Genomic DNA, 20,362 nt, shown 5'->3' with positions numbered 1-20,362 from the left:
TTCCTGCCTCCGCTGTAGCTCAGATGAGCTAAGCCTGGTGAATCCCACTTTACCTTGGAATCAGGTGCTAATACCAAACAAACCAAGACTGGCTAATCCATGCCCTCGACGGCAGATGGACAGGTGCTGCTTTTCAAAGATAGCTGTGACAAGAGCTGTCATCCCACATGCTCTCCTACAAGCTGAACTTGACCGTCTTTCCATTGAGAGGTGAGGGTCTATCTGTTAGACACGTCCCCTCCTTTTAAGTCTTTGCATCTAACCATTAGAATGTGGCAGAACTGGGGACTTCCCTGGTGGTCTGGTGGCTAAGAATCTGCCTTCCAATGCAGGGGACATAGGTTTCATCCTTGGTCATGGGACTAAGATCTCACATGCCGAGGGGAAGCTAAGCCTTTGCGCCGAAACTAAGGAAAGCCCGCGTACCACAACACAGATGCAGCTTGACTGAAAAAAAAAAAAAAAAAGAATACTTCATTCATGAGTTCCAAGATTAGGTAGAAAAACCATGTAACTTCTGTCTGCATCACTGGAATATCTTCTGTGAAGACTTCAGCCACCATATAAGCACTCTGACTACCTTGAGAAAGCCATGCTGTGGGGAAGCCCAAACTAGCAAGCGTGGAGAGCACGTGGAGAGGTCTAGAACAGCAGAGGGATGTCTGTCCAGTCCCCAGCTGCCCTGCTCCAAGCACCACTCGATTGCACCCTGAGCCAGAACCACCCAGAACCCTTACTGTTGCACACAAATGAGTTTCTGTGTTGGACTTGCCTGGTGGCACAGTGGATAAGAATCCACCTGCCAGTGCAAGGAACATAGGTTTGATCCCTGGTTCTGGAACATTCCACATGCCTCGGGGCAACGAAGCCCTTGGGCCACAGCTGTTGAGCCTGTGCTCTAGATCCCACAAGCCGCAACTCCTGAGCCCACGTGGTGCAAGTACTGAAGACTGTGTGCCTAGAGCCGGTGCCCCGCAACAAGAGAAGCCACTGTAGTGAGAAGCCCGGGCCCCGCAAGGAAGAGTAGCCCCGCTCGCCACACCTAGAGAAAGCCTGCACAGAGCAATGAAGACCCAGCGTGGCCCTAAATAACTAAATAAAATTATATTAAAATAAAAGTTCCGGTGTGATTTGTTCCACGCAACAGCTAGCCTATTCTGGGGTGGCAGAGGCAGAGAGATGACCAGCATCCGGTGGTCACTGAGGCCCCAGCGTATCCCCTTCAGACACGTTCTGTGGTGTGATCGTGGCTGGGTTATGGTTGGAGGCCAGCTGCCCGTTGTGTTCCCTTGATCACTTTCCGATCCTGATTCTCTAATCACTTCTGGGAATCTGTGAGTGATCCCGAGTCCTCTCAATCAATTCCCTTCCTGCCCCAGAGGAGGCTTCTGTTCCTTGTAACTAAATCTGTGACGCATGCTTCCATGTTCTGTTTACACTGAATTACCTTTTAACTCATCTTTTCAGATGCAGCTTAGATGTTCCCTCCTTCTAGAAGCCCTCCCTGACCTTCTCAACTGAATCAGCTGTTTGCTCTGGGTTCCTGCAGCCCTCTACGTTGCCCTCCTTGCCTGGCCTGGGACTGAGCACAAGGTGGGGGCTGCCGGGATGGCAACTGGTTTAAACTTAGGCAGAGGGATGCTTGGGTTCCTTCGGGATTAGTGATGCAGTGCCACATCCATTGCCACTTTGGAAGAAGGATGCCACGAGGAAAGGAGGAGAGAGAGATGAGAATGGACCGTGGGAAGACTGGGTGTGTCACTCTCGAGGAAACGTGGGGGCTTTTTGTCTAAGGGAATTAGAACTTGGGTATCTGGGTTTGAGGGCTTCCCTGATAGCTCAGTTGGTGAAGAATCCACCTGCAGTGCAGGAGACCCCGGTTCAATTCCTGGGTCGGGAAGATCCACTGGAGAAGGGATAGGCTACCCACTCCAGTACTCTTGGGTTTCCCTTGTGGCTCAGCTGGTAAAGAAAGTGAAGTGAAAGTCGCTCCTGAGAGACCTGGGTTTGATCCCTGGGTTGGGAAGATCCCCGGAGAAAGGAAAGGCTACCCACTCTAGTATTCTGACCTGGAGAATTCCATGGACTGTATAGTCCATGGGGTCACAGAGTTGGACACGGCTGAGTGACTTTCACTTTCACCTCACAGGTAGCTCAGTGGTAAAGAAACTGCCTGCCAAGCAGGAGGCTCGGGTTTGATCCCCGGGTCAGGGATGATTCCCTGGAGAAGGAAATGGCAACCCACTCCAGTATCCTTGCCTGGGAGAAATCCCATGGACAGAGGGGCCTGGCAGGCTCACTCCACGGGGTTGCAAAGAGTCGGACACGACTTAGCAATTAGTAGCAGCAGCATCTGGGTCTGGGTCCAGGATTTTTTTTTTTTGCCATGATGAAGAAAGGCAGTCTGATGCTTGATTCTCTGAGAATTCCCAAGTTCTAAGTCCTGAGGGCGGGATTGCTGGGTCTGAGAGGGGAGGGGTCTGGGTGTCTAGACTCCTGGATCCAGAGGAGCTGGGTCCTCCACTCTTGACTCTGGGAACCCCAGATGCTTGTGTTAAGCAGGTGGGGATCAGGCCTCGGGCACCGCCGCCTACGCCAAGCTGCCCCCTAGTGGCTGCCACACTCCTCCACACACCAGAGGACAGACTGGGCTCGGCAGTTTATTTTGCATCGTAAACCCCTTCCAGCCCCTGGGGCTCCCTTCACGCAGCACATCTTGGTGCCCTGTGGGGCGGAAAGAGAGGCAGTTTAGATAGTATCACAGCAAGATGGGGTGGGGTGAGCAGGGCCAGGCTGAGGGCATGAACCTGGATGGGAAGGGGGCCTCACCTGGCATCCAGGCCTTCACGGATCCCTCAGGAGCAGATGGAAGGGGAGACCTCCGCTTTAGGAGTTTCTGCAATGGCAAGAGTTTAAAGGCGATGGTGATTTCCTAGCACCGGTGTTCCCATTTGGCCCCCACCCCCTCTTCCCTCAGACCCCGGAGTCCCAGGCCCCAGCTGCCCTCTACACTCACCCTCGGGCTCCCTCCCTGGCCTGGGGGCTGGAGGTGACTTCCCACGGGGCTGAAGCCTCAGTCCAGAATCTTGGCAAGGGAAAAGGAGCTCGAAGTCTGGGAAGGGTTGGAGGTGCCTGCAGGGGAGGAGATTAAGAAATTTCACAGTTAAGCTGCAGCAGTACTTCATCTCCCAGGCCTGGACAGGGGTAACATGGTGATGGAGGGAGCAGGGGTGTGGAGTGGGGGGCAGCCTGGTAGGGTCTTGTCCCTAGTCCATGCTGTTTTGTTCCCCTAACACCTCTGGCTTGAGTAGAAAAAATTTTTGTTTGTCTATCCATACATCCACCCATCCATTCACCTATCCATCCATACTTCCACCCATCCATCCATCCATTCACCCATCTAGCCATCCATCCATCCACCCATCTGCTCACCTAGCCATCAGTCCATCCATCCATCCATCCATCTATCTATCCACCCTTCCATCCATCTATCCATCCACCCTTCCATCCATCAGTCCATCCATCCATCTCTCCATCCATCTCTCCATCCACCCTTCCATCCATCTATCCATCTATCCATCCACCCTTCCATCCATCTATCCATCCACCCTTCCACCCATCAGTCCATCCATCCATCCATCCATCCATCTATCCATCCACCCTTCCATCCATGAATCCATCTATCCATCCACCCTTCCATCCATCTGTCCATCCATCCAGCCAGCCATCCATCCAGGTATCTACTCATCCATCCAGGTATCTATCCATCCAGCCATTCCCCCTTCTGTCCCCTCATCCATCCATCTGTCCGACTGTCCATCCATCCATCTGTTAATCCATCCATCCATCTACCCAGCAATCTACCTATTCATTTGTTTATTCATCCATCCATCCCACAAATTTCCTGAGTAGCTACAGTGTGTCAGCCACTGTTGTGGGCTCTGAAGAGACAGTAGGAACTAGACAGACAAAACTCTCTGTCCTCATGGAGCCAATAGTCTATTAAGGAAGAGGTTTAACATGAGTCATCAGTGCACAAACAAGGAAATATCCCAGAAAGTTGCGCGTCCTTCAAAGACCTGACAGTGGATAGGGTGAGGGGGGTGGTGGTCAGACCTGAGGGTGGCTGGGGAGAGCTTCTTGGAGGAGGGGGAGACTGAGCAGAAGTCTGAGTGCAAGGAGGATGTGAGCAGAAGTGTTGCAGTGGGGGTGGGCTTGCTGGTTTTGTTAGAACAGTACGGAGTCCATTGATGCTGGAAAGGAGTTGAGGGGGTGCTGGGAGGTCAGAGTGCTGGGGAGGGGTCTGATCTTCAGGCCTTATGGGCTGATGGAGAGGACAGTGGCTTTAATTCTTGGAATCCTGAGGCCTTGGGGGCTTCTGAGAGGTGAGGGAGGGGATCTGATTCAGGTTACAAATGCCCAATCTTGCTGACTTCCTTACAACCCCTGGGGTCCATGCCATGCTTTTCCCCATATACTCCACGTGTAGGCACTGAGGATGGGAGAGGTCCCCAGTGGCCGCAGCAAGGTGCCTGGGTCCCTTTGAATGACTGTTTCAACCCCCAAAGGGGGATTTCTCTGCTGGAGAACAGCATTGTGAGGGAGCATGCCCAGTCAGGGGATTCATCATACCCACATGGCAGGGACTGGCATCATACCCATTTCACAGACAAGAAAAACAAGGATGGACTCTGGAGTCTGAAGCCAGGGGCCTGGGTTCCAGTCCTGACTCTCACATCCTTGAGCTGGGTGGCCTTCAGATCTTGGAGTCTCAGTGTACCCCTCTATGTAACAGGAGTCATAGTAGCAACTACCTTATCAGGTTGTCATGGCAACTAAGTGACTCCATTAAAAAGCAGCACCAGGGAGGGACTTCTCTGGTGGCACAGTGGATAGGAATAGGCCTGCCAATGCAGGGGACAAGGGTTCGATCCCTGGCCTGGGAAGATTCCACAAGCCACTGAGCAACTAAGCCCGGGTGCCACAGCTAGAGATGCCTGAGAAGCCCAGGCACCTTGAGTACAAGAAGCCCCCACTGGTTGCAACTAGAGAAGGCCCACGCAAAGCAATGAAGACCTGGTGCAGCAAAAGCAGAACCAAGCCAAACAGTGCCAGGAACCTCCCTGGCAGTCCAGTGGTTAAGACTTCTCACTTCCCCTGCAGGGGGCACGGGTTTGATCCCTGGTCAGGGAACAAAGATCCCGCATGCTACGTGGCATGGCCGAAAAAAAAAAAAAAAAGTAGCCCTAGGCCTATAGCGAGAGTTATACACACATATATGAGCTATTTTCATTATGACAGTCAACTTGCTGGGAAATGGCAGACCGGGGCTCCCTCCTGCAGCATGTTTCAAGCAATGAAGGGAGAAAAGTTGACTGGAATTTGAACTGGGAAGGGTCTGGGCAGAGGAGGAAAGAGTCTGCTGGGCGGAGGGCACAGCCTCGGTGACGGTGAGACCATCTGGCCAGAGGGGCCCATTGCCCTGTGTCCCTTTCATCGCCCGCTGGGAGCCGGCTGAGTGCCTCTCACTGTTCCCATTTGGTTTTGGCTGCAGGTCGAGATCTGTTTTTAGCTTCCCTGGCTGGTGTCACCGTCCACCTCCCCCCCTCCCCGGCCCCCCTCTCCCCGGCTGGTTCTTCTGTTCTCTGTGGCCGAATAATGTTCCCGGACTTCCTGAGCTGTTTGTTTGAAGACTGCCCAGTATCGATTGGATCTGGTGTGTATTCAGCCTGAAATCTAACAGAGACCTCCCCTTACCCGCCGCCCCCACTCCAGGAAGCTAGGATTTGGAAAATGCTTGGGTGAAGAGTGCAGGGGGAAACAAGCAAGGTGGGGGCTTGCTAAGAAAATAAACAGATTTTTGTTGTTGTTTGTTTAAGGGTTTTCTCTTCTTTTAGGCTGTGTGTTTGGGCAGGTGCAGTCAGTCTCCTCTCTGAGTTTTTTTGTTTTGTTTTTTTCTTCTGGAAAACGAGGAGAGGAACATTTTCGACTTCCTAGGGCTATGGGGAAGGCTCATTCCACTGGCTCATTCAGGGTCTGTTTCTTGAGCACCTACTGCGTGTCAGGCACAGTTCACATAACAGAGAATGAGGCAGAGTCCTAACCTTCGGGAAGATGACAACCTGCTGATGGTGATGGAAAAGAATGGATTATATGCTCTGCCAGCCTGGTGAGAGGACACGGAGAATTCAGACAGGCAGGGGCTTGGAGGGACGGGAGGGTGGGGGTGAGGGGCACTCTTTTCTTTCTTGGCCACACCTTGTAGCATGTGGAACATCCCCGACCAGAGATTGAACCCGTGCACCCTGAAGTGGAAGCTAGGAGTCTTTACCACTGGACCACCAGGGAAGCCCCAGAAAGTGAAAGTGTTAGTCCTCCGTTGGACTGTAGCCCACCAGGCTCCTCTGTCTGTGGGATTTTCCAGACAAGAATACTGGCGTGGGTAGCCATTCCCTTCTCCGGGGGATCTTCCCAACCCAGGGATCGAACCCAGGTCTCCTTCATTGCAGGCAGATTCTTCACTGTCTGAGCCACCAGGGCAGTCCAGGGAAGCCCCATGGGGGTGCTATTTTCAATAGGTGGTCAGGGAAGGCCTCCCTAAGGAGGGGATGGGAAAGTGAGCCTTGGGAAAGGAGATCTAAGCAGAGGGAATAGCTGGCGCAAAGGCCCTGGGGTAGGGCATGCCTGGGATGCTACAAGAGGAGCCAGAAAGCCAGTGAGGTGGGGTAAGGGAGAGAAGAAGAAAAGAGGCCCTAGAGGTATGGATGTCAGATGGCATCTGTAAATGGGTGCAAAGAATGGGTGCCTGGCCTGCACCCCAGGCATCCAGCCAGACTGGGGACCCCAGGAGTGAACGGGAGCCACCTGCCCACCCCAGACCAGTGCCCCACTCACCACCTCCAGCTGGCCTTTGCTGCTGGGGCTCTTGGGGCGCAGATCCAGCTGAGGGGGCAGGGGAGGACCTGAAGCGGCCATCTAAGGGAGACAGAGGGTGGGGAGGGCGTGTGAGCCGTCATTTTCTGCTCACCTACATGTGCCCCTGCCAGGAGGCCCAGCATTCAGGTGCTGTGTAGGCTTTGGAGGCAGAATGGAAAATGAGACAAAGTCCTACACTCGGGAGGGTTATACTAGAGAAAGTCATAGCCCCAGAGCTTAGGGGAGGCGAAAGTTTGTGTCCTTGGGAGCCCAGAAGCCTGTCACCAGCTCCCTCCTCTCTCAGACCCAGGGGTCCAGACCCCCATCCCTCCTCCCTCAGACCCAGGATCCAGACCCCCAGCCCCTCCTCCCTCAGACCCTAGGGATTCCCGCTCCAGCTCCTGCCTGGCCCTGCTCACCTGCCCCAGCTCCTCCTCGTCACTGCTATGCTCTGGATCCTCCACCGCGGTGCTGACTTGGAACTGATGGATACTCACAGCCTCTTGGCCCTTGATCTCGCAGCGGCAGAAGGGGCAGGTCTGGCTGTCTGAGCACTGGGGGAGGTGGAGAGGGAAAGGATCAGGGTCTCCCTGTTCCCACCACGTCCCCTGGGACGACAGGGGCCTTTATCCCCCACCGAGTGATGTGGGGAGGACAGAGGGAGGGAAATGGAGAGAGAGAGAGGAGGAAGAGAGAAAGATGGAGAGAAAGATGTAGGATGGGAAGGAGGGGCTGCCTGAGGTCAGGAGGAGCCCAGGGAAGACAGGGTGCTATGTGGGTCTCAGCCTCGTGGTAGAGATGCTATGGGGTAGGAATGCCTGGGGAAGACTCCTAAGAGTCTCTTGGACTGCAAGGAAATCAGACCAGTCAAGCCTAAAGGAAATCAACCCTGAATATTCATTGGAAGGACTGATGCTGAAGCTCCAATACTTTGGCTACCTGATGCTAAGAGCTGACTGATTGGAAAAGACCCTGATGCTGGGAAAGATTGAGGGCACAGGAGAAGAGGGTGACAGAGGATGAGATGGTTAAATAGCGTCACCGACTCTATCAAATGGGTATGAGTTTGAGCAAACTCCAGGAGATGGTGAAAGTCAGGGAGGCCTGGTGTGCTGCAGTCCATAGAGTCACAAAGAGTCAGACACAACTGAGCGACTGGGCCACAAAAGGAATGCCTGAGACACTTGCCTGGACTAACGTATTCATTGCGGGGGGGCCCCCATAGACACCCCCTGCCACTGGGGCCAGCGTTGCGGCTGGACCGGCCCTTTGGTTCTTAAGACTGCCGGGTGCATCTCAGCATCAACCATCAGGGACTTTGAAGAACAAGACTTCCTACTCACAGGTCCTGGAGGGTGGAGGGCAGAGGAGGCAGACCTGGGGCTCTGCCTTTATTGGGGGTGGAGTGGGGTGCCTAGGATTTCGGGCGTTCACTGTTGACTGGCAAATTTAAAGCAGGGACTGGAAGAGAGAAGCGGGACACTCCATGCTCAGTTACCTAGGGCTTTCTTAGGGGAAACTTCAAGGCTCAGGCTTGATAGTCCCTTATCTAGTTGTTTTGCTAGTTGCTGAGTCTGGAAGAGGGATGTCTTTGCTACGATAATCCCCCCAATCGAAAGCTTAAGACCAATCACTTCCATCACAAAGGAAAAGCTGTGTATTAGGCACCCTTTACCCACAGGGGCTCCCTCTACCCAGAGGCCTGAATCCTCCCCTGAGGTCACTAGCCTCAGCTGCATTCCCCTGAGAAGGCAGATAAGGCTCAAAGAGGTAAAGCCTCTGGTCCAGATCACCCAGCGAGGGACTGCTGATGCTCGGGCATGTGAAATGTGGCCAGTCCCGTAGACACCACTGTCTCCCACTGGGGCGAATGCAGCATTTTCCATGAATAATGTAACTGGAGATGGAGAAACAGAGGTGGCCGGTGTAGAGCGAGAGAGGCAGAGGCATAGGTGGAGCAAGCCTCTGCTCTCCCTGGGCCTCAGTTTCCCCATGTGGTCGACGAGGCATGTGGGAGATGCTCTCAGTTCAGTCGCTCAGTCGTGTCCGACTCTTTGCGACCCCACGGACTGCAGCATGCCAGGCTTCCCTGTCCGTCATCACCAACTCCCGGAGCTTGCTCAAACTCATGTCCATCAAATTGGTGATGCCATCCAACCATCTCATCCTCTGTCATCCCCTTCTCCTCCTGCCTTCAGGGGAGATGCTCTACTGGAGGAAAGGGGTACGGGATGGGGTGGCGGGGAAGGAAGGGCGGGGTCAGACCCACCAGCCAGGCAGCCAGGCAGCGGCTACAGAGCAGGTGCCCGCAGGGCTCTATCTTCACGTCCTTGTTGCTCTCGGCACAGATCTTGCAGAGCTCAAACGTGGAGTCCATGGCCCAGTACAGCTGCAGCTGCTCCTGCCAGGTGAGAAGGGGACCACCAGAAGCAGGGGTGCTGTCAGCCGCGAGCAGGCAAGTCAGGCCACTGGGACTGAGTCCTGAACCTCAGCATCAGCCTTGAACCCTCTCCCAGGTTCAAGGCTGTGTGTCCAGCTGCCTCCTACATGTACTTTTGTTATCGGACTTGTTCTCTGGGGCTGGTCTACACTAAGGGTTGCCAGATTCAGCCAATAAACATACAGGATGCCCTGTTAACTTTGATTTTCAGATGAACAGTGAACACATTTTGAGGTCTAAGTGTGTCCCAGATATTGCATGGATACACCTTAAATTAAAAAAAAATTTTTTTAAATTTTTTGACTGCACTGCATGGCATGTGGGATCTTAGTTCCCTGACCAAGGATCCAGCCTGTCCCCCTGCACTGGAAGTGCAGAGTCTTAACCACTGGACTTGCAGGGAAGTCCCTGCATGGGATACACTTATACTCAAAATTTTGTTTGTCATTTCTCTCACCCCTTGGGATGGTTGGAAGACTAAAAGCTGCCACTGGTGAATGTACAAAGTGCATTAGCTGCCCTGATGATCTCAGCAGTATCATTTCCTGGCTTCATTACCAGGAAAGCCCCGGGGTAAGAGGCAGGAGGGGCAGTGTTTTCCAGAGAAGGAACAGAGAGGTCAAGCAATTTACCCAGGTCACATGGCCACCAAGCCAGCACAAAACCTGAAGGCTTCTGGGAGTCTGGGGCCTGACTCATGGGAGAGGATCCCTGAGCCGCAGTGCAGTGTGGGTGGGGGGCAGGTGAGCCGGGGTGGGGGCCTGGGTCTCACCTCCGACACGTGGATGTGCTGATGCGGTTCCATGTGGCAGAGTTTGGTCAGGTCCGGGTTGTGGGTCTTCCCATCTGGGTAGAGGTAGCTGGGAGAAGGGAGGAGGGAGGAGGTGGGTACAGGGAGGGGGGCATCCAGCGCCCCCACCCTACCCTGGAGCGGCTGTCCCAAATACATGGCCGACCTGGGGATATTTCCCTCCCTTCTCTTCAAATAGGAACTTGGGCAAACTGTGTCCCCTCAGACTCCCATAGAAGGACTCCAGCTCTGGAAACTCCAGATGAATGAGAACCAGGAAGCATCAAACCTCAGGTCCAGCCCTCCCAGAACTTCACTCATTCTAGAGTCTTCAGGCCCCAGTGTAAAAGCATCTTTTTTTCCCCCCTAAAACTGCAAAACCAGCTTCCTTCACAGCTCACCCCCAGCTTTCTTTTTAAAAGTTATTTGTCTGGGACACGTCTTAGTTGCAGCATGCAGGATCTAGTTCCAATCAGGGATCAAACCTGGATCCCCTGCATTTGGAGTGCACAGTTTTATCCACTGGACCACCGGGAAAGTCTCCCTAATAGTATCTTTGTCACAGATTGCAGGAGTGACCAGATCCTACAGTCTTAGGCCCGCAGGGCTGGAAGGACCTACACTATTCTCACTTCACAGAGGGTGACCGGGTCTCTGAATGAGAAAGGCGATGCCTGAGGCCATGCAGTCACGCTGTGGGCCAGGTCTGATTGATAGGCTCTAGGACACCCCAGGCTCTGTACACCCTGAGTCTCCCATCTGAGTCATAAGTGAACAGTATTGGGCAACTCTACCTCACTGGCCTCAGTTTTCTCTTCTGTAAAATGGACATAATCATACCTAGGCTAAAGATGGGTAATGAGGATCAAGTAAGACAGTGCTTAGAGAACACACAGGACTCAGTCCCCACACATAAACACCCAGTGAGAGGGGAACTGCTAGGGTCAATGTTTAAAAACCTAGAAAACTGTCTCACTGTGAGGTAGAAATAGCTTGATATCCCCTCCCTGCCTCTCTCTTGACTTGTCCATTTCTAGAATTGTGTGTGCACGCACGCACTCATGTACATAGATCAGAGGGGCTAAACCAGATAGAAGGTGCTCACATTTATTTTAACTCTGGAATCCTCCACCGAAATCTGACCTGGAACTCAGTACCTTAGAGTATATAGTATATATATATGGTACATAACATAAGGCATATAGCATGCCAGGGAAGCCTGGCGTGCTGCAGTCCATGGGGTCATAAAGAGTCAGGCATGAGCACACACGCTTACGTAAACACACACACACACACACCCCCAGTAGATTTTCATTACTTGTGGATTTTGTGTGTGCAGACTTGCCTACTTGCTAAACTGTACTTGAAGTGAAGTGAAGTCGCTCAGTCGTGTCCGACTCTTTGCGACCCCATGGACTGTAGCTTATTGGGCTCCTCCGTCCATGGGATTTTCCAGGCAGGAGTGCTGGAGTGGATTGCCATTTCTTCTCCAGGGGCCTTTCCCGACCCAGGGATCGAACCTGGGTCTCCCGCATTGCAGGCAGACGCTTTACTGCGGGAGGCATCAGGGAAGCCCAAACTGTCCTTGGAAGCTCAAAATCCATATTCCCTGCGGCACTTTCAGTATCATTCACAGCCAGGCCTGCTCCTAGCTGAGACCGAACCGGGCAGCGTTTGGCCTTTTCCTTTGAGCTCTTGTATTATAAACGTGTTCTTTCCGCAGTCTGTGTAGTGCCCCATTTCAGTGCTCTGTCCTGGTGACTGCGCCCCTGGGCAGAGTGCTGAGGTGCTGTCTCCTGTCCCAAGCACAGGAAGGCTAAGATGTGCCTCATGGAGAAAATACGTGTGGGGATGAGCTTTGTTCAGGCAGGAGTTACGTGCTGCTGGCCACAAGTTCAAAGCGAATGTATCAACGAAAGATATTAAACTAGGTGTCTTTAAATAGAAATACGGGCTTCCCTGGTGGCTCGGTGGTAAAGAATCCGCCTGCCATGCAGAAGATACCGGAGATGTGGGTTCGATCCCTGGGTCACGAAGATCCGGGGAGGAGGGCATGGCCACCCACTCCAGTATTCTTGCCTGGAGAATTCCATGGACAGAGGAGCCTGGTGGGCTACAGCCCATGGGGTCGCAAAGAGTCGGACACGACAGAATCGACTTAGCACACACACAACTGCATATCTACCTGCCTATCCATCCATCCATCTACTTATCTAGCCACCTGTCTAATCTACCAATCCTGCATTTTATCTCTCTCCCTATATCTATCCATCCATCCATTCTATCTATCTATCCAACATCATCCATCCATCTACCTACCTACCTATCTAATCTATCTGTTCATCTATTCTTTCTTCCTATCTATCATCTATATATCCATCTATCATTGATCTATCCATTAGCTATCTCAGCATATCATATAGATAGGATCGCTAGCTAAGGAGGCTCTGGTTAAACCTCCAAGGTGAGACTCAGGAACCCTGTCTACCTTTTTCACCCCCTCCTGTCCCACACAAGTCAGACTCTGGAAAGAGGGGCCCTGGGGCGGTCAAGATTACAGACTGAAAACCCCCTTTTTGCTCAGTTCTCCTTCTGCCCTCACAGTCTAGATTGTAGAACAGGACAAGGATATCTAGAAGCAAAAGCCTTGAGGGCAAGTCCAAGGAAGGGGACCCCTGGGGTTGTGCCTAGCTACCACACACTCCTCCTAGACCTGCTGCTAGCTTAACATGGCAGCTGTGTGGGAACTGACAAGGCCTGCACCTCTGCCTGCCACCTGGTGGAACACTGCAGTATTGCAATTTTATGTTGCCAGAGGCATGCTGTCTGTGAACCCTGTGCTCTCAGACGTGGTCATCCCTCCTAGGATGGTGACTCACAAGCCTTCCTTCTGTCCTTCCAGGAGCACCTGGAACAGGGGTTTGTTGAGAGGGATGGTCTGCAAGATGCTGCCGTCTGAGCTCACGTATCCGATGGCCCACTTCCCCAGGCGAGTACAGCTGGGCCGGAAGATGTAGCTGGAGGAAGAGGTAGGATGGGATTGGGGAGGGAGTGGTCACCGCTGACCCTCTGGAACCCCCCGGCCCCTCACCCTGTTGGGGACCCAGGTGTCTAGATTCTTGCTCCCGCATAAACTTCCTACCTTTTACACAAAAGAGGCACTACTAGGTCCCTGTCCCCACTTTAGCGAATGTCTGCGGTGTTTACCTGTTAAGCTCCTCCTCCACCGTCACTGGGTTTAGACAACGCTGGGACTTTGGCTGGAAGTAATAGGAGCAAGGCACCCCATTTCTATAGGGGATGCTAAGCTGGTAGGGTATAGGGCTGTGGCTTCTGGAAAGCATTTGCCACCACAAGGAAAGACTATGTCTGAGAATGAGGCTAGCACAGAGGAAAGCTGGGGAAAGGCAGGAACTGGTTTCCGACAACAGCACTTGAGCACCTGGATCCAGCTATTCCTGAAATCCACACCTGGTCTTCTCAATTATGGCCATTGATTCATTCCTTTTTCTTTCCCTTTACACCAGTCTCAAGTATAACTGGAAAAGTGCCAACATACCATCTTGGGGGTCCTGCACCTCTGTCCTGCAAAGACTTAGGAATCTGACATCCTATTCCTTTAACCTCTTGGTGTTCCAGGTAGCTCAGTGCCTCAATTTTTAGCCCTCTAGTGGGATCCAATGGCTCAAAACTCCCAGCTTGAAATACTTTAAGGACTCAGGTGTCTGGTTTCCCAGCAGGTGGGAGGTCATATTCCAAATATTTAACAGATGTGTGGGTTCTAACCTATGAGAAACAGATTGTATCCCAGGGCAGGATCTTCAAGTCCCCTTGCTGGACCAGGGGTATTGTCTCTTTAGCTGCCAGACTGTGGGCGGGTTTAGGTGGTCCCAGGACAACCTAGGTTGCAGGGGCACTCAGCATTCTTCCTCTGAGTTCTCGACTCTCTGGGGTCCCATGTACCACGGCCCTTCAGTTCTTACTTTCTGAAGGATGTCTGGGTCACCCAGACACCCCAGCCCAGGATCCAGACACTGCAAGCCCCGCAGCCTCCTCCTCATGAGGCCCAGCCCTTTTACCTGCCTGGCCTGTCTCTGAAAGTCTGCAGACGGGCTCGGACCTCGTCGTATGTGAGGAAGGCCATGTAACCCGGGTGGTTGACCGCCAGGAGCTGCCAGTTCTTGAGGAGTGTTGGCCACGGCTAGGGTGGGGCAGCACTGAGGTCAGGGAGGGGCTGAGGAGGCTGCCCACGCTCCTAGTGCCTCCCAGGGTTCAAGGACACAGACACCTCACTCACACCCACCATGGGCCTCAGGAATATCTTTGACATAGAAGATTCCAGGCCCTTCCACCTCCAGGACTCAGGAATCCAGGCCCCCAGACCCAGGAGTCAGACCCCCAGCCCCTCCTCTCCCAGACCCAGGATCCAGGCCCCAGCCCCTCCTCCCACAGACCCAGGAGTCTGGGCTCCCAACCTCTCCTACCCCAGGACCCAAGAGTCTGGGCTTCAGACCCTGGCCTTCTCTGACCTGGAAGAGCCTGGTGAAGATGTCAAACTCGAAGATGGACACGTGGCCACTGCAGGTGAAGTCGATGGTGGAGCGCAAAGCCAGGGCCGTGGAGCCTGGCTCCACAGGGTGGCAGATGCTTAAGACCGCCTCAAACTCAGCCCAGGGCAGCACACATCTAGATGGGGGTGGGGATGCGGGTTGCAGATGAAGCCTCTGGGATCCTAGCATGGGAGCACTCCTGGGAAGGAGTGGGAGCTGGACTCCTGGGTCTGCGGGATGAAGGGCTGGGGCCTGGATCCTGGGTCTGGGAGAGGAGGGGCTGGGGGTCTGACTCCTGGGTCTGGGGGAGGAGGGGCTGGGGGTCTGGATCCTGGGTCTGGGGGAGGAGGGGCTGGGGTCTGACTCCTGGGTCTGGGGGAGGAGGGGCTGGGGTCTGACTCCTGGGTCTAGGGGAGGAGGGGCTGGGGCCTGACTCCTGGGTCTGGGGGAGGAGGGGCTGGTGTCTGGATCCTGGGCGCCTGGTCAGGGGCAGGATGGGGCTCTAGCCGCTGCGGGTCCTGGGGTGGGCGCTCACTCACCGGGCTCCGCAGCGCTCCCTCCAGAAAGTGTGGGCGGAGACCTCAGTGAGCTGGTACGTGTGGCCGCAGTACCTGCCGCCGGGGAAGAGCGCGGCCAGCTCCGCGTGCATGTAGCTGAAGATGAGGGCCAGCTTGGCCAGCTGCCGCCTGCGGGGATGGATTCTGAGGACTTGGACTTGACCTTGGGAGCCCCACTGACCCTTCCACGCTGTGTGGGGAACACCCGCAGGGACGAGGCCCCCAGCCTCTAAGATGTTAGTGCACGATGAAAGTCGGTTCTGAGACCACCTGTTACAGTCCTGACGCGTCCCCTCTGGGGACCTCTCTTTCCCCATCTGTGAAGGAAAGGGAGGTACCGCCTCATATCTGAGGCATCCCCCAGCAAACGAATCCCAGTCTCTATCCAAAGCCTTGCCTAGTCAGATGTGGGGAGCATTGGGGCTGGGGCCATTTAGGGTAGTCTGAGCTCGGAGACTCCCTGTTGGTTTAAGCAGCCCTGGGTGGTGGACCCCTGGGCTTCCTCCTGCTCACTGCCTCCCTGAGGAACCACTCAGGGTGTGGGGAGTAGCAGAGGATAGCTCTAACACTTAGCTCTGTGATTTTTGGCAAGTTCTTTTTTCCCTCTTCAAGCCTCAGTTTCCTCAGCTGTGAAATGGGTATAAATACAGGATAAGTACAGCCCCTACCTCATGGTGGGGTGGGGGGTGGTATGTGATGAGGATTCTTACCCATCTTATGAGCACATAAGATGCCAGACACAACCTGGTATACAGTCGGCATTCAGGGCATGCTACTTAGTTACTGTTCTTCTTATTTTTTATTAATAGCCTCCAGGTCTGTCGGATTCTTGATGCCTTTAGGTTAAAGCGTCTGCCTCCAATGCGGGAGACCTGGGTTCGATCCCTGGGTCGGGAAGATGCCCTGGAGAAGGAAATGGCAATCCACTCCAGTATTCTTGCCTGGAGAATCCCATGGACGGAGAAGCCTAGTAGGTTACAGTCCATGGGGTTGCAAAGAGTCGGACACGACTGAGTGACTTCACCTTTTATAGGGAAACCCTTGAAAGTTTCTAAGCACCCTCCCTTCCCGTAGTCTGTAATGCAGTCACTATTCACATGTGACTGGTCCAACTTGAAATGTGTTCTAAATGTGAAATACACACTAGGTTTCAGAAACTTGGTGCAAAAGTGAAAGTGAAAGTCGCTCAGTCATGTCCAGCTCTTTTCCACCCATGGATAATACAGTCCATGGAATTCTCTAGGCCAGAATAGTGGAGTGGGTATCCTTTCCCTGGTAGCTTAGCTGGTAAAGAATCCGCCTGCAATGCAAGAGATCTGGGTTTGATCCCTGGGTTGGGGAGATCCTCTGGAGAAGGGAAACGCTACCCACGCCAGTATTCTGGCCTGGAGAATTCCATGAACCATATAGTCCATGAGGTTGCAAAGAGTTGGACACAACTGAGTGACTTTCACTAGTGCAAAAGGAAAAAAAAAAAAAGAATGTGAATTATTGCATTAAGCATCACCTTATATTTATTGATTATAAGTTGAGCTCATAAGATTTTGGATATAATGAATTTTTAAAAGTTTCTGAAATTCATTTCACCTGCTTTAGAAAGCATTTTGTAATATGTCTATTGGAAAATGAAAAACTACATATGTTGCTTCCATTAGATTTTTGTGGAAAGTCCTGGTCTAGAATCTCCATCAAAGAGCTGCTAGGACCTCATGACTCTAGAAAATCCACTGAGCCACTCACTGAGTCCCTAAGCTTCCTAGTTTCTAGAACCTACTGAATCTAGAACAGTGGGCTCAGTGGAGTTATACTACCCTTCTAAGGAGCTTCTAGAAATTTGCTTGAGGCTAGATTGTGGGGGACCATCGCCTCCAGTAAGATTTTCTCCACCCCCTACTCAACTTTCCCATGCCCCATCACACATTTGTGAAGATGGAAAATCTGGTTACAGTGATCTGAGCTTAGAGTCCAATTCCATTTTACATAAGCTTTTCTTTTCTTGGCTTGCGGGATCTTAGGTCCCTGACCGGAGATCAAATCCTGGCTCTGCAGTGAAAGCAGAGTCCTAACCCTACATAAGCATTTTTTGCACATTAAAAATTGATTCCAAATTTTCCAGAAATTCACTATCCTGTGTGTCAAGGGAAGTCTCTTTCATTCAGCAATGGATGATTATTTTCCCCAGGTACAAGTGTACAAGAACCAGTCAATTCTGCCTTCCAGAGTAACTGTAAGAGTGCCTTGGCATTTTCATTCCAAATATAAATAATTTTATTATAAAGAACATTCCTTTGATCATTCCCTTATACTACAATTTAGGCATTATAGTGTTTTTTTCTTTTTTTAAGAATTATGAGTAAGTAGGTTATTCACTCGATGTATGTCATTTCAGGATAGATGTAAAGAGACCACAAAATACTTGCTCTAAAGAAAGGGCTTGGGGGCCTGTTGGGGTTGAGAGCTACTGTTCCAACCCCTGTTCTGGCTTAAATCTCAAAACTCTGCCCTTGTCACTCAACAGCCCTTTCTTGGAAATTCAGAGCAGGCAGCCTGCAGACAAAAAGGGAAACAAACAAACAAACAAACAAACAAAAAAAAGCCCTAGGTCCTGAGCTAGCCACCCAAGGAACTAAAGACGGGCTAAGGAACTAAAGACAGGCTCTGAGAGTGTCCCAGGCAGGGTTGGTGATCAGGGCTTCAGAGCCCTTTCTCCAGTGCTCCCCACGCAGGAAGCTTCCTGGGGTCCCCACGTTCCGTAATGTGTGTCTAAATCCAGGGGGCGAACAGCTCGCTTCTGAGCCAAGAAAGAAGGGGACATGGTGAGCTCAGGGTCTCCATGCCCAAAAAAGGAAAAAAAAAACCTGGGAGGCTTAGTTTCCCAGGCTCTTTCACGGAGAAGGACTCCCGGGTCGGAGGGAGGAGGATGCTCGGAGCCTGAGGGAGCCCCACTGACGATCTCAACCTTGTCCCGGCGCAAGGGCTCACCTGAGTCTGGAGCCCTCCCGGAAGAGTTCGTCGTTGGCAATCTTTCGGCCCGGGGGTGGCAGCAGCGCCGCCACCTGCCTGCTCTTGGCCTCCAGGTTAGCCAGATAGACCACCAGAAAGTCCCACGCCCCCCCGGGACCCTCGGGGACGCCTCCGCTGGCGTCCTGCCGGGCTTGCGCCACCTGGTGCAGCAGCTGCGCGGTGCGGGGCAGCAGGTCCCGAAGGGAGGGGGGACTCGAGGAGAGCCGGGGGTCCCCGCATCGCTCTTCCAGGCGCTGCAGCAGCCTCACCGCCCGGCCTAACGTGCGGGATTCTCCCCACTGTCGTCCCCGCTGGGCCACCGCAGCCATGGGTCCCTCTGATGCCGGAGGAGGGACGGGGCCCGCGGAGAAAGGCCCGGCACTGCCCAGCCCCAGGTAGGGGCGGGACGAGGCGGGAGAGGTAAGGGCGGGACGAGGCGGGAGAGGTAAGGGCGGGCCCTGGAGAACCTGGGGAGGTGACTGCCGGTACCCGTGTGCCCCAAGGGGGCGGGGGCTGGGGGCTCTGGCACCTGGGTTCCTTAGAGATGGGGTTTCTCAAGTCCGATCCCAAAGGAAAGCCGGATGGGGTGGCTTTGGTGGGTGGCGACAGAACTTCCTGGGTGGGTGGGAATCGCAGGTCCGATGCCTGGGCCCTTTCTGGGGAGGGGTGGGGGGCTGGGTCCCAAGTTAGCAATGGAGGAGGGGTTGGGGGAATCTAGGACTTTTGTTGGGGGCGAGGGTGGGGCTGAGAGTTTAGCTACCCAGACCATGAAGGGGAGTGATGTTGGGAGGTAGCTTTCCTGGGTCATGGGTCAAAGTTTGAGTCATTGGTCGTGGTATGGGATTAAAGGTTGGAGCTAAACCTTCTAGGAGGAAACGTTAGGGAAATAGTGAGACCCTTCTGTCCCAGAGAAGAAACACAGCGTGCCCAGACCCGTGGGTCCCCTAAGAGCAGGAGTCGGGAGGAGGGTGTCTGAGGGAGCAGGAATCTGGTGACATAATTCCTGGGTCGCCATAAGCAGGGGCCTGAGAGCAGTCAGGCTGGAATTGAGACACTCAGATTTCCAAAGGAGGTGGTGGGGGCTTCTGGGTCCCCAGGGGGTGAGGCGGGAAGATGGGGCTCATGACTGCAGCAGCTGCCCAGAGCAGGGCTGGAGAGAAGCTGCTACCCAGCCAGGGCTGCGCGCTGGGCAGCCACGCTGGGCCCTGGTAGGTCGGACCGTCCCTCCGTCCCTCAAGGGATCCAGGCCACGCCCCCTGGCTTCCTGGCCACGCCCCGGCCAGGAAACTGGCCTACCTGTGATTACAAATGTGCCCATATCTAGAGAATTTCTTCCCTGGTGGCTCTGACGGTAAAGAATCTGCCTGCAGTGCGGGAGACCTGGGTTCGATCCCTGAGTTGGGAAGAGCCCCTGGAAGAGGGCATGGAAACCTGTTCCAGTATTCTTGCCTGGAGAATCCCCATAGACTGAGGAGCCTGGAGGGCTACACTTCATGGTGTCACATAGAGCTGGACACGACTGAAGCGACTAAGCACACAGCACAGAGAATTTCTAATCAGAGAATAATAGTAATAATAATGGTAGATCAAACCAGTCAATCCTAAAGGAAATCAACCCTGAAAATTCGTTGGAAGAACTGATGCTGAAGCTGAAGCTCCAATACTTTGGTCACCTGATGTGAAGAGCTGACTCATTAGAAAAGACCCTGATGCTGGGAAGGATTGAAGGCAGGAGGAGAAGGGGACGACAAGGATGAGGTGGTTGAATGGCATCACCGACTCAATGGACATGAGTTTGAGCAAGTTCCGGGAGATGGTGAAGGACAGGGAGGCCTGGCATGCTGCAGTTCATGGGGTCGCAAAGAGTCAGAAACCACCGAGTGGCTGAAGAGCAGCAACAAGGCATTTATTTAACACTCTCTGTCGAGCCCTGTGTGTCAGGCATTACATTTTCTCACTGAATTCTCAAAAACTGAGGTAGGAGGAGAGGGAGAAGGTTTAGGGTAAGATCTGAGGCCCCCATCGCACTCTACTTCCCTCCTCAGCCCCCATCCCTTATCTCTTAGAACCTGAGAATCCTTAATTTGTGGAATCTTTGAATTTTCAT

The 20,362-nt window shown here is 53.3% G+C and overlaps 1 protein-coding gene and 1 long non-coding RNA gene across 3 annotated transcripts in view; one reads left to right on the top strand and one right to left on the bottom strand.

Moving 5' to 3' along the window:
• Positions 1–2,647: 2,647 nt before the first annotated feature.
• CBLC (Cbl proto-oncogene C) lies at positions 2,648–19,201 on the bottom strand. The gene is made up of 12 exons (XM_069549150.1): positions 18,235–19,201; positions 15,235–15,381; positions 14,675–14,831; positions 14,225–14,346; positions 13,025–13,162; positions 10,128–10,215; positions 9,185–9,316; positions 7,335–7,469; positions 6,895–6,975; positions 3,017–3,132; positions 2,830–2,896; positions 2,648–2,724 (listed from the first exon to the last, which is right to left on the bottom strand). Exons 1-11 carry the CDS (start codon positions 18,582–18,584, stop codon positions 2,887–2,889), a joined length of 1,476 nt encoding a protein of 491 aa, XP_069405251.1. The 5' UTR covers positions 18,585–19,201; the 3' UTR covers positions 2,648–2,724; positions 2,830–2,886.
• Positions 18,435–20,362, top strand: part of LOC138418157 (uncharacterized) — a 33,085-nt gene continuing 31,157 nt past the window's right edge. The window contains exon 1 of one of the 2 annotated variants that reach the window (XR_011248423.1): positions 18,435–18,650. This is a non-coding gene — a long non-coding RNA (uncharacterized lncRNA). Of the gene's footprint in view, positions 18,676–20,362 lie in introns of both variants that reach the window. The other variant, XR_011248421.1, reaches the window with a different exon arrangement.

This window comes from Ovis canadensis, chromosome 14 (assembly GCF_042477335.2).
Source record: "Ovis canadensis isolate MfBH-ARS-UI-01 breed Bighorn chromosome 14, ARS-UI_OviCan_v2, whole genome shotgun sequence".
Lineage (NCBI taxonomy): Eukaryota > Metazoa > Chordata > Mammalia > Artiodactyla > Bovidae > Ovis > Ovis canadensis.
The sequence above is the reverse complement of the archived record's forward strand: the minus strand, read 5'-3'. Positions and strand labels throughout refer to the sequence as shown.